The 13,737-nt window shown below is 43.1% G+C and overlaps 1 protein-coding gene across 1 annotated transcript; it reads right to left on the bottom strand.

Moving 5' to 3' along the window:
• Positions 1 to 1,182: 1,182 nt before the first annotated feature.
• Positions 1,183 to 10,241, bottom strand: LOC118782177 (arrestin domain-containing protein 4-like). The gene is made up of 9 exons (XM_036535471.1): positions 9,791 to 10,241; positions 9,105 to 9,419; positions 8,124 to 8,199; positions 7,281 to 7,428; positions 6,811 to 6,913; positions 6,185 to 6,441; positions 3,617 to 3,779; positions 3,046 to 3,200; positions 1,183 to 2,726 (listed from the first exon to the last, which is right to left on the bottom strand). Exons 2-9 carry the CDS (start codon positions 9,391 to 9,393, stop codon positions 2,706 to 2,708), a joined length of 1,212 nt encoding a protein of 403 aa, XP_036391364.1. The 5' UTR covers positions 9,394 to 9,419; positions 9,791 to 10,241; the 3' UTR covers positions 1,183 to 2,705.
• Positions 10,242 to 13,737: the final 3,496 nt, after the last annotated feature.

Raw genomic sequence — 13,737 nt, 5'->3', positions numbered from 1 at the left:
GCTGAGACCAGGGTCCCAGGGCAGGGCAGGTAGCCGATCACAGAGCCGGCAGAACAAACCTTCCGAAACTTTCCGAAATGTGACAGGCCGCCAGGGATGACGCAGTAAAAGTGTGCGGTGTACAGTACATCAGCACCCACACAGTTCCCAAGAACTAAATGTGCGTAGTCCAGTCTACAGGACACATCACGTTACATAAATGGCAGTTGAATCCATCACACTAAGCCAGGGGTGTCCAAACCTCTCCTGGAGGACCCCTTGTCCTGCATGTTTTAGATCTCTCCCTGCTCCAACACAGCTGATTCAAATGATCAGTTTGTTATTCAGTAGCTTCAGGAGTTCGTTACGAATTGATCATTTGAATCAGTTGTGTTGGAGCAGGGAGAGATCTAAAACATGCAGGACAAGTGGCCCTCCAGGAGAGGTTTGGACACCCCTGCACTAAGCCAAGTGTTGTCAAGCTCTGTACGTGATACATCTTTATCCTTTTTCATCATTTCAATTGTGGTACCCCCTGGGCTGATCTCAAAGTCACCTTAATATTTTATGCAAATACAGTGCTAATAAAGTCAGCTTTCATGATCTGATATAATCACAAAGCTTCATAACAGATCTAAGCACTCATGTAATTTTTATTGTGAATTACTGATCAGTAGAACTGAAAGGAAAATCTTTGCTCTCCCAGACTTCTCTTTCAAGCTTGTAGGGATTAAGGTATGACTAGGCAGATCATACTCATTTCTTATTAGCCTGTCTTTTCTTTTGAACATTTTTGTCAATTTCATTTGAACAAAAACATTCTTATTTCTTTCATTTGTTTTTAGGAGCTCAGGTAAAAGTGCAGCGTGTTTGAACTAAATCTGGACCAAGGCCTCAATTTAACTTTGATACTCTTGGCAGTACCAAACTACATATTAAAATGAATAGCTGGTCCAATGTTGCTCATTATAAGATACGACTTTGCATGGTACTCTTCACAATAACGCTGATAGTGCTGACGGGACTGATACATTTCATGCTGACATATATCAATATATCATATATATATATATCGACAATATCCTGTCATTTCACAGTGAGGATGCAGTGTACAGTAGTCAAAATATTTATTCACATTTTTATTTACAAAACAAACACATACATAAAAAAGTGTACAAATAACAATATGCTATTTCTACTTTTATTTTTTTAACACCATTAGAAATTGAATGGATTATCACTGAAAATCTATTATTTTTAACCTCACTTTGATGACATTTCAGAACACCTGGAAGTTAACTCAACGGCACTAATGTTAAAATACCCGGGAAAGATATCAATTAACACCACCTAAGGCATGCCTTGTACTGAGCAGCTTAGCAGGCACATTTTCCTTTTAATATTCTGTGCATGTTGCAACAGACAGGCAGCATTCATTCAAACTCATCCAAGCTCCCATATCTCACGAGTTGGCAATGCATATGTTGGCTCACGCAGATCACAGAGACACACTTCATTCCACAGTAAAACAGTGCTTTGGCGCTTCTAACTGGCAGTAAATACCATTAAGCTTAAGACAGATATGGACAAGTATTTTCCAAAAGTGTTGTTCTGACCATATGAAACGTCCAATTCATTAGCCAATATGGCACTATTGACGTATAGTGCTAAATACGTCGAACTTAAATTCAGGTTTACCAGCCTTTTCAAACCTGCTTTTGTTGTCACATACATGCAAGGCTAATCTGAATGCTAATGAAACAGCTACTGTGTGAAACATTGTTTCATGGCAGCTTGGACCCCCAGAGACTGATCTTCACATCCAATGTGTAAACTTTTTTTCTTCTTTTGACACTACTGTCAACAGCAGTTGACACAAAATGGGAATGATTTTCATACTTTTCAAACAACAAAAAAAATCTGTGCAAAGTGTGACATGATTAATATTGCAGCAGTCAGATTGTACAGTATTAGAAAATACTGTCTTTAAACTACCAGACAGTGAAATTCTGAACAAAGACATCCCACAACCTCTACACCCTGATTTCTTGTGTCCTGAGTATGCAAGACTGTCTCGTGTCATTTTAAATTCTTTTGGTTTCAGAAGGCACGTGGCTGTTTTTACAAGATTCATCCCTTAAACATTCCAAATGAGGTGCCATAAATGTCACTGGATTTCAATTCAACACTGAAAAAAATAAATAAAAAACAAAAATCCAACTTCTCTACTGAATAGAAACATTTTGAGGCACTTCAATTGTGCAAACTAATGAACCACCATATCATTGTATCAAAAAAAGTGTTTGGGCAATTACCTTGCAAATACAATTTTTATGATAGCATGATTGTTGAGATAAGCACTTAGATCATGCTATTCATACTCAACTTTTGGCCAGCGCAGTTTCACATACAATGTGTATATTCAAAGTGCTTAGACTGCCGCGTGTGCTATCTTTTGCAGTTCGGCCATCCTTCTCCACGCGAGTCATACTGACAATGCTTTAAAGTCCGTCAATGAAACCTGACGTCCACACCGGCTTTTCCACAGTCACGGTCCTGTTTGCGGCATTCATTGCAATTAACCACAATCCCGAGGGTGACGAATCGCCGAAAAGCAGCCTTGGCTTGACCTCGCTGGGTTAATGGGCCAGCTGAAATGTCTTCTCAGAGAAGCAGAACAGTTGACAGGGGGCGGAAGGGTGCGCCTCTTACAGTAATTTGGGACACTAGACGGGGTACGGATCGACCTGAGGGTAAAATGACACAGTGAGCTCAACACAGAATGAAAGGCAGTCAGAAAAATGGCTTGAATCGAAACAGACAATTTGCAACAGTTTTTCCCTCGTTTTTTTTCTCATAAGGAACCTGTATGGAAATTAAATATATTGTAATATTCTGAGAAATATATTTCAAATATATTCTTGGGCTAGAAAACATAATTAAAATATATTAAAACAAATCAGAAATACATTGCAATATGCCAAAACAGCAATAATTGATATATTTTAATATATTTACTGAGCTAAAATATATTTTTTAAATTATTATTTATAATTTATAATTTACCTCGGAGTACACAGGGGGAGGTTGGAATCGGAATTCCTGGATGTATGCAAAGATCGGCCCCCCAAGCTGCCTCTCCAGCTCATCTGATTGTACGGCGGAGGGCGTGTGTTGCTCAAACTCCTCCTCCGACACCACGTCCGCATAGTTCGGGGGGGCTGCAGGGGGAAGGAGGGGAGACGTCACTTGAAACGGATGAAGACAAGAGAATTTGCACCAACTCTGTCCTGCATCCTTCTCACAGATGGTGTTGGGTCAGAGAAGAACCCAGCCCTGTTTTCCAAGGAACAGGACGATCCCTGCAACTTCACTTCAAAGCGCAGTAGCAGCCTACCGGGGAAGGCCATCTTGAATATGTAATAGGCTATTCACTAAATACAGCCTACGTGTGCACACACACACACACACACACACACACACACATTCATGTTTTTTCTCTGCCACCACTGAGGCAGTACTGTTCTAAAGTGTGTCAGTGTGTCAGGACTCAGACCCATGACATCACCCACAGATGGACGTGACCAATGTGGATTAAGCACCCCGCCCTGGAACCCGGGACCAGACTGCGGCGTACCTTCAGGCTGCTCGGGCAGCGCCAGCGTGAGCCAGCTGACGTCCTGGCTGAAGTGTCCGCTGCCGCTGCGGCCATGGGCCCCAAGGCCGGCGCAGGGGATGGTGCCAATCACGATGGGCAGCTCCGTGCTCAGCTTCTTAGCACCGGGAATCTGCACCGTCACCTTGGCAGGAGAAAAAGGGAAAGGAAAAAAGAAAAAAAGAAAAGCTCAAGACCGAGAAAACAGGAAGCAAGTGTGTGTCAGTGCTTTCACAATTCAATCAGCCGTGCCATCCTGCCTGCTGGCTGGAGCTTTGCACAGCTGGGCATGGATAGGACTTGGATAGGAGATCTTACATTGCATTGCTGTCCTTTAGCAGACACTCATATCCGGAGCAACACAGGTTACATTTTTATCCATTTATACAGCTGTGTATTTACTGAGGGAATTCTGGGTTGAATACCTTGCCCAAGGGTACAGCAGCAGTGCCCCACTGGGAAACTGAACTAAGTTATGAGTGCTACTCCTTACTACTACACTACACTGTTGTCAGAGGAAGTTGATACCGGAAGTGGTCAAGTCATGTGAAGTAATTTTTAAGGTTCTTGAATAACAGGCAGAATTTATATGTTACATTATTATTTGCCACATGCTTTTTCCAGAGCAACTTACGTAGGATACAATATTATCCATTTATACAACTGGATATTAACTGAGACTCCCTCAATTGTACAACAGCAGTACCCCAGCAGGGAACTGAACTAGGTTATGAGCCCAGCTCCCTACCACTACATCACACTTCTGCCAGAGAAAGTTGCTACTGGAAGTGGTCAAGTCAAGTTCAGTAGTTATCCAAGACGGTAAGACGGTCATAAACTGCTTTCCAAATAGCACAGAGCATTTTCTAGAGTGAATAAAAAAAGGAAAAAAACCCAGGCCAGTTGGGTGAAACTGGAAAATTATTCCTAGACTTTGGGAAAAGGTGGTCCAAAATGGGCGGCAGTGTAGCATAGCGGTAAGTAACAGGACCTGTAACCAAAAGGCTGCCGGTTCAATTCCCCTGCTGCTGTACTCTTGGGCAACATACTTAACCCACAATTGCCTCAGTAAATATCCAGCCTTATAAATGGATAACATTGTAAAAAAAAAATAAATAAAAAAACTGAAACTGATGTAAGTCACTCTGCTAAATGCCAATAATGGAATGTTTGTAAAAGGCTGCTGGAAAATAGTTAAAATGATAACCTAATAGAGGGATACACAAAAAATTGGTGTGGGCGGGTGAGGGGCACTGCATGTGTTGTAGGAGTGAGGCCCTGGCTCACTGTGTTCACTGAAGATCTCAGGACACTTATTAAAAAGAGAGTTCAGGGATTCCCTAGTGCCCTGTTAGAGCATGTACTAATCCCCCATTTTAATGCATCAAAAACTTCCTGCCCTCTCCATGTCAGTTAACGTACCTTCACTGTAAAGCGCTGTGACATTTTTGACATCTATCCGCTATTATTATTACAATTATTTACAATTTTATATTTAGTTGCTTAGCAGATGCTATCATCCAGAGCCATTTATTAATTCATACATGTTATCCATTAATGAAGCTGTATGAAGCTGTATGGATGTTAAAGCTAGATGAAGTAATTTTCCCAAGGGCACAACAGCAGTGTCCCAGCAGGGAACTGAACTGGCAACCTTTGGGTTATGAACCCTGCTCCTTGCCACTCCAGCACACTGCTGCCCTCTGTAATTTAAGGCCTCCATTCACATAGTAGTTAAGTGCTTGTATTTACACAGTGTAAATACAAAGTGGTCTAAAAGACACCAATCTATGGGAAATGAGAATTAGGTTCCAAGCTTACTAGAAGTCCTCCCTGAAGAAATGGCCTTTATAACTAGCCTGTACTGCTGCTGAAAGCGACTAAAACAAGGTCCAGGCCGACGCTGTCAAAGTAAGAGCTGCGGCACCGTCAGTGAAGTCAGTTCTGAGGTCAACACGGTTTTTCAGCTTCTCTCGCACCTCTGATCCGATTGGCTTCCATGTCAGGCAGCCTGTCAGATGTTTACAAGGCAGTATCCGCTCACATGCTGAGAGCAGCACAGAGGCAGGAAGGGCCCTGGTGATTCCAGAGCCATCTGCGTGCTCCTGGCACTGCCTGCCGTGGCTCCTCGTGCGCAAACGCAGCGCTGGCCGAATTATCCAGCCGTTCAGCTGCTCGCCGAGACTAAAACCTCGCTAAACGGTATAACAGCAAACCCCATGGTGTTCTGCGCACAGGCAAAGTTGAGTAATTATTTTACACTTAGCTGCTCAGCAGACAACTCCTCCATAAGTTACAGTTTTATCCATGTTATCCATTTAATGGGGAAATGGTGGGTTAAGTACTTTCATGCAGGTGAATATTTACTGGGGCGGGCAATCTTGGGCAAAGTACCTTGTCCAATGGTACAACAGCAGTGCCCCAGCAGGGAATCAAGCCAGCAACCTGTCGGTTATGAGCCCTACTAAGAGACAGCGTAGCAAACCAGTTAAATACTGTTCACTGAGGTGTGAATTAAGCAGACAGAGCAGAAAATTTGCCAATGCTTACTGCTAAAGAGTACTCCACCCTGACGAGCGCTGAGTTGAGGATGGAAGGGGAGAGGGGCGGGACCTTTAACGTTTTTCCGTTCCACCTGTCGGAGCAGCCCGAGGGGATGTGGTTGCCTCTCACGCTCGCCACAGCTTGCCTGTAGGTTTTGGTTTTGCCTTTGGCCAGGCAGGTCTGGGTCTGATAAATGGCCGCTTTTGGCACGACGAGGCGTGACGAACAGTTCTCAATCTCGGCGAAGATGGGGATCTCCTCTCCTGGTGGGAGAATGAGCGAGGGGAATAAAGTGCTCGTCATACAGATGTCCGAATGAAAGGAACACCAAACGTGCTAACGTGCTAATTAGTCATTTAGCTAAATTAAAACAGTGTTTGTTCACATAGGAGTGGGCCACTTTCACAGTGACTCACAGGGCTTAGCTACACTAAAGTGCATTAAGTCCATTTAAGTTTACGTTCATACGTGCGCCTCCTTTATGCAACTGAACATTTACAGAGGCAGCGAAGTTTTAAACTGCATCACCAATCTGGGATTCAAACCTATGACATCTGGTCACAAACCACGGTTTTGCACATTGCCAATTAATGGTGTGATGTTAACAGCATGTTCTCTGTAGCATATCTCACCATTGCAGTAACCTTTCCTCTCAATGTTGACACTCAAAGAGATGGGGCCCGAGGTAAAAATCCAGCAGCCGATCATCTTCTCCTTGTTGGTCGAAACAGGACACTGGAAGAGAGCGACAGGGGTAGTGAGGGTGCTGTGAAACCCCTGTGAGACACACACACTCTGCTGGCTTTCACGCGCCTGTGTTTTGGCCCGGCCCAGCCTAGCCTTGAAAAGGACTGACATCCAAACACAAACACTCTGCCCTCAGCCCAGATAAAATTGCAGCTGGACGACAAGAAGTTCTACAGGCAGACAAAGCCCCATGTCCACACAGAGCCGAGAGGGTGAAAGTTCTGTGCACCACAGCTGGGCGACCTGCAACCGTCCACTGTTGAGAATAGTCTGTGACACGGAGAGACTACAATGCTGACACCACAGTGCAGAGTCCCTCTGTAATGTGCTGCATTTATTTTGTATGGCCTCTCACCAGCAGAGACGGGGAGTTGAGATCTATGTGGCTGATGACAGGGAATTCCCTGCAAACACTTTGGTCTGGGGCGGACGGCCTCCGCACCTCCGCCTTCACCCAGTACTGAACTCTCCCATACTTTCCAGTGAAAGAGGAGACCAAGGGCCTGAAACAAGACAGACAGGGATTTACCAAATATTGGGATGATCTGTATGCTTTTAAGCATACATCCAGCAATGGCAAGTCCTCACAAACAGAATGCATGCATACATCAGCTGAAGGTGGATTGTGTCAGTCATGTGACTGTTAGGAAGCTACATGGTGTCCCATAAGCTTCGTCTCTTGTGTAGATCCACTGTCACTGTTAAATTAAATGAAATCTACAAAGCATTAGATCACAACCATAAAGAAATGTTCAAACTGTTGACCTAGTTATCCTTTGAAATTCTTCCATCTGACACGCTATCGTTTAACACCGCACGTGCCGAAGTCTTTGATTTGTGCACATATGGCTTAGAATTTTCCATGAGGATTTTCAGTGCAAAAAAAAACCTTGGGAGAGTACGTCCACCTCAATGTGTCATTTCTCAATATTAGCAATAGCGTTTTTCTGCCTGAATCAGAAAAAAAGATTTCACATACATCTCAAGGTAAGAGCAGACATTGAAAAATTTAAATGAATCACTGCAAAAAAATGCTGTGCAGTAAGAACACAAATGGAAGTTTTTCAATCCTGTGGAACTTCTCCTTATACTTTCTGTTGTGATAGTGGTGTTTGACCTGAGGCAATGTAGACAGACACCGATGCCAAGATCACAAACTCCACCTGTACACTCATGAGTTGCTTCTAAAGTGACCTACCTGTGTGGGAGCTCAAACCGGAAGGCGAATTCATGTCTGCCCACGCTAAGACTCAGGCACTGTCCAACACCCCCATCTACATCAGCAAAAGAACAGCAGCAAAATTTACTTTGTTTTGCTCGTACCCATCACAGAGTTAAACAGACGCCTAGCAGGTGACAGATTCAAATTACGAATGTGGCACTGCTGCTACACCCTTGAACAAGGAGCTTTACCGAATTCACACCAGTAAATATCCAGCTGTACAAATGGACGACATGTTCGGCATGAGCTGTGTCGGCCACGCTGGACAAGAGTGTCTGCTAAGATAAAGCTAGTTGTTTGTGACTTGTACTGAGGATGAGGAGGCCTGACCCTCACTCTCTTCCCTGGCCCTGCAATATTTTTCTCGCATTCCACCAAGTCACGCTGTGTCGCCACCCCCCCCCCCCCCCCCCCCCCCGCTAACAGCCCCGGGGTCCCTGTAAAATTCCACGTTTGTCACGTCTGGCCTCGTCAACAAAAAGCAGTCTTGCAACATCACTCTCGGAAAGACATGTTTTGTCATGTTTTTTTTGTCAGGAAGGGGAAATATCAGATGTGTGGTGTTGTGTTGTGCAACCCCCACCGCTTCCCCCCCCAGTCCATACACCCACACACAAACATCCACCCTTTCACGACACAGGACATCCTAATTCATTTCTCCCCCACACACCTGTGATGAGTAGGAGTAAGGGCAAACCTAGTGTATAAAATACACCTATAAATACACGTAAAGTTTCACCCCCCCCCCCCCCCCCCCCCTCACACACACACACACACACACACACACACACATTCAGAGAAATACAAACAGATCTAACGCATATATCTCAATAAATGCAATTCAGTTTGCCCCCAGTTAACGCCACACAACAGAGATTTATTTTCAAATCGCTGTCCTAATTAAAACACTAATTATCATCTGTTAGGTTATGAAAGCAGTGTTTTAGGCGAATGCACCTGTTGCTTCTAGGACGGCTTGGGAGGCAGCAAAGTATTCCACCTCCTCCTTGACGCCGCGTGACAGGGATGGCGTTGCTATGGAGACACTGATGGGCGACGTTGCTCCGCGTGGTCGCTCGTTCCAGCTCACGTGCGCAGACCCTCCGGCCGATACGTTTATCGCCTTAATTTGAGTGACTGCCGACACCTCAAGCAAAACGTATCCGGATAAGACTTCACCGCTGCAATATCCATTCTTCTGTTCGTCGTCAAACACAATACCCAGCGTTGTTATTCTGTCAACCATTTTGAGGTATGTTGCGTAACCTGAAACTGCACATTGGTAACCATCAGAACTGCATATGTTCAATACGCGTAAGGTAGCTAGCTAGACAGGTAGCTAATCTGTATTTTACATACTAAGACGCCATAACATGTGAGATAAATTACAAATACATCATTTTAACTTATCTTAACGCCTTAGTCATGTATTTCTAATTATAAATCGTTTCTTGACGTATTCAGATATGCTCCTTACACAGATTTTACACTTTATTCACCTGACTAATATACGTTGCATCTCTTCTCCAAAGTTCAATGATGACAACAGATACATGCATGACAGCTAGATTAGCTAGTTATAACAATGCTACTAGTTACTGCAATGATGCTAATAATATCCGGATAGTAGTAAATTGTCTTACCTTTGACAGATGAATATCCTTTTCGTGTCTTGAACAAGCCAGACAGACAAGTAGTAGCAAGTAGCTAGTAAGTTTAACCTGCTCTAAACTATTTGCCAGCGGAATACGTAGCTAGCTAGCTCACTCTAAACGGGCTCCGTTTTGGGTTTCACATCGATTATAGTTAACTTTGTCTAGCTAGATCAACGACTAGCTAACACGCTAGCTACCAATCCAAAACACTAGTTCTTCTGCTTTCTTCTTGAAAATGAATGCCCGTCTTTTGTATACTTTATATGTAATCTCGCTGTGGTGAAACATTGAATATTTGTGTCAAAAATTAGCTGTGGCTAGCCAGAGAGTTAGTCGGGGGCGGGGGGCAAAGTCCAAGCGTTACTGTAACTCTACCATTTACTTGTTGACCTACAACACGTTGTATCAATTTCAGGCTTTGAAGCACAGCTAGTTCTTGAAAACAATGTGGCAACACCCAGAAACTTCGAGCTGTGAGTTGATTGGCCGGATTTGCTTGTGACGCAGATCGAGGCGGGACTCGAGAACCTGATGACAGTGCGATTCGATAAAGCCAAAAGTCTCACAATGACAGAACGGCAGGTGCACGCAGGGGAAGCATGGTGTTTATTAACCGACGTGATCTGTGACCTTGAACCAATGGGAAGCGAGAAATAGCACGTGAACGAGTTCACGATTGGTCTGCCTAAAACCAATGGCCAATGCTGCTGTCTTACACGTGCACAGTGAATGGCAAAATACAGGCTGGCTTCAGAAGCTGCCCGTAAATGCTGAACTAGGACCAGAATTCCTAACAGGAATTCTTATCTTAACCATTATAAAATAAACAGCAAACTGGTCCTTGATTAGCACCTACGGTTAATATCTGTCTGGAGCTAGACACAGTTGGCCCCAAAATAACGCGTCGCTATAGAAACGGATATTGCGAGCCAACGGGGACAGACTGCTAAGAAGATTCCCACACAATCAAATGTGCCGCGAGAATATGGTTATGATATGACGCGGTGTTTATACTGACGCGTAAATATCATAATTCTGTTGTATTCCAAAGTGTGGTTCGGATTGTATGGGTGGCTCAATGATTATATTTATGCACGTGTTTATTTATTTAGTTTTTAACCGATTTTAGTTGGGAGAACGTCATGTTTGAGCTCGCATGTTTGTTCTATTCAAGTTAAATGCGTCGGCCACACTGCCTGAAGAAAAAAACCAAACGGTACAGTTGTACAAATTACAGCTTATGTTGTGTTTGCTTTTACTGTAATTGCCAACATTATTAAATACAAAATGGAGGCGGGAAGTTGTGTTAAAACGTCCATTACAGACTCGTTTAGTGTTACAAAACATAATGGAACATCTTAATTATGTTTACTAATAACCGTAATCTAGTTGTCATTATGTTGAAAGTGATGGATCTGATCTAATCGTTATCCAACGACATTATCCTGGGGACATGGATTATCCAATACAAACGAGAACTCGTATATGATCCTAAATCACAGGAGACGCGTGAATCTTTTCTGGCTTGGAATTCCATCGTAAATACATATTCTTGTATTCGCTTTGATGCTGGCTCTGCATATTACCACATCATTAGCTGGGGCAGAGCTGCTCTCTGGCGCCACCTTATGACGATTATATATAATACATTAATATTCAAGGATTTAGCGAAGGTAGACTTATGGTTGGTAGACTTATAGTTTACTCAAAACTAGCATGACTCTAAAAAGATTTAATAATTACATTTTGTGTTCACTAATTGACTGGGAATGTGGTATCAGTGTATTTACGAATTGAATCGTTTCATAAAACATCATTGTAATAATAGCAGAAAAAAAGCTTCTGTCAAAGTTCTCATGCGGAGTACTTCATATAATGTTTTTATGTTATAAAAGTTCATAGTTAAATTAATGTTTTGTTTATTCGTTTTATCGTGACAGTACGATGGTAGTCCGATAAATGTAAACAACATCCACTGCGGCGTACGAGTTTGTGTTTATTTTTAATAACTGAAAATTGAGAAACGTTTCTTAAATGTATTATTTTTAAGGTTCAAACCTTTAATCTGGTCTAAAATAACGTTAAAATTCATGTCATTTTTTAAGATCCGCAGGATGGCTTTGATGAAAAGGACATTAAAGTCGTGTGGGACGCACCATGCGGAATGATGCGATTCTCGGCTGCATGAGCGCAAAAACAGAGGGTCAGAATCAGGTCGTTACAAGCAATGAACTCAGTTACAAGCGCCGTAGGTGCTGAAAGCACCGGGGATTCACACTCGCCAGCGCGCACCGTGGATTCACACTCGCCAGCGCGCTGTCTGTATGTGAGCGCAAGCCCGGGGACCGAGGGATGCCGCTCGCTGCCGCGCGCTGACTGACGCGACATGACACGCTGTCCTCGCCCCCTGCTGCGCGGTCACTGCACTCTCGCGCATTCACGCAGCCTCCAAAGTGGGTTCAGCCGGAGGTTAATATAAACAAACAGCCAAAAACGGAGGGCTGGCAATTATTAAATGCTGGGCTGACTGACAAATCACTCATTGCCATTACCCCCTGGCCTCCACCTATGGCCTCCCCCATCCAAAAATGTTTTAGCGCTTTGCAGTTTATGTACTTGACAAGATAAATTAAAGCTGTGTGCATTATAGGCTAATGTGAAATGATGTTCCTTGTGCATAACTTTGGAGTCTCTTCCCTAGGCTCTTGGGGGCGGACGATGATGACACTCTTGTCCTTCTTCATGATTTTACTTCACATTTCTCACTACTGATTTAATTCAGATATTGTATTCTCTTATAACTTCAGCTATTTTAGCCTGCCCATCAGACAGTTAGGTAGTGTAAGATTCATAGTGGCATTAGTGGGGCAGGCTACTGTTATTGAGCTTTGAGTCCCTGTCAGTCATCCACCAGGGGAGACAGCAGCCATAGCACTTTGGGGTAGATTACACAAGTGAGAATCTCTCCCGTATATAAATTTAGTCCTAGCTCTTTCTCTGGGTGTGTTTATGTTTTATTTTTCATGTTAGCAAGTGTCTGTCAAAATAGAAAGCACACCCACTTATTTTATTGCTAAACCATTTTAGGGATATTGCATTTGACAGTAAGATGACAAAATTGTACTATAATTGATCTACTGATAATGTAGCCAGAGTTGGGACAGGTAGTGAATGATCTGGTTTGATAGTTTAATTCATGTGTATGACACATGGATCGTATTTTATAACTGTAAAGCATGCACTTCTGCTGTGAAATCATAATAAATCATATAGCGATAGTGACTGTGTGCCAGAGCATGTTGTTAAAAACTAGACCTATGGATTATTCTCCAAGAGCCGCAGACATCCTTCCCACAGTCCTTCAGCACTGTCTTTGGGCAGACCGGTGTTTTCGCTCACTGCTCTTCACGTGGTTCTGCTCCTCTGCTTTCTCCCATTTACACAATTTTCTAGCAGCCTCTTGCCTGCATTTCCCCTGAGTTCAGGAAAACATTTCTCCTTGAGTTTTTTTTTTTTTTTTCTGGTCTTTCAGTTCCCAAACAGCTGTCACGCTCACACTCACTGTGCTAATCGACTTGTGGAAATATATAACACTATAACAAATACATCGATTAACAGTTGCCGGAATGTTTGATTTGCCCAAAGACCAATTTTACAGCATCTTATACTGAATATGAGAGACATGAAATAGACATGAAAAGCCATCAATGTTTGGGGGGAAATACATTTTATCCACAAAGAAGAAAATTCCACCTCAGCTGTTCAGAAACCAGAATCATTATTTTTCTTTTTTGTTGTCACTTCAACATCAGCTGCTCAGATGGTTGGAACTAATTGTTTATACTGCCCTCCGGTGGATATGCTTGTATGCAGCATGGAAATTCCTTGAAAGGGCCCCATACCTTAGCCAGTAGTGTGTCCTAATCATTTTACAT

The sequence above is a fragment of the Megalops cyprinoides genome, chromosome 8, assembly GCF_013368585.1.
Source record: "Megalops cyprinoides isolate fMegCyp1 chromosome 8, fMegCyp1.pri, whole genome shotgun sequence".
Lineage (NCBI taxonomy): Eukaryota > Metazoa > Chordata > Actinopteri > Elopiformes > Megalopidae > Megalops > Megalops cyprinoides.
Note: the sequence above shows the minus strand (reverse complement) of the source record. Positions and strands in the feature narration are given on the sequence as shown.

Coding starts and splice junctions, on each gene's coding strand:
- LOC118782177 (XM_036535471.1), bottom strand. CDS start 9,393: ATGGTTGACAGAATAACAACGCTGGGTATTGTGTTTGACGACGAACAG. Junction 6,914..7,280: donor TCAACTCCCCGTCTCTGCTG/GTGAGAGGCCAT, acceptor GCTCTCTTCCAG/TGTCCTGTTTCGACCAACAA. Junction 3,201..3,616: donor GCTGCCCGAGCAGCCTGAAG/GTACGCCGCAGT, acceptor TTCCCCCTGCAG/CCCCCCCGAACTATGCGGAC.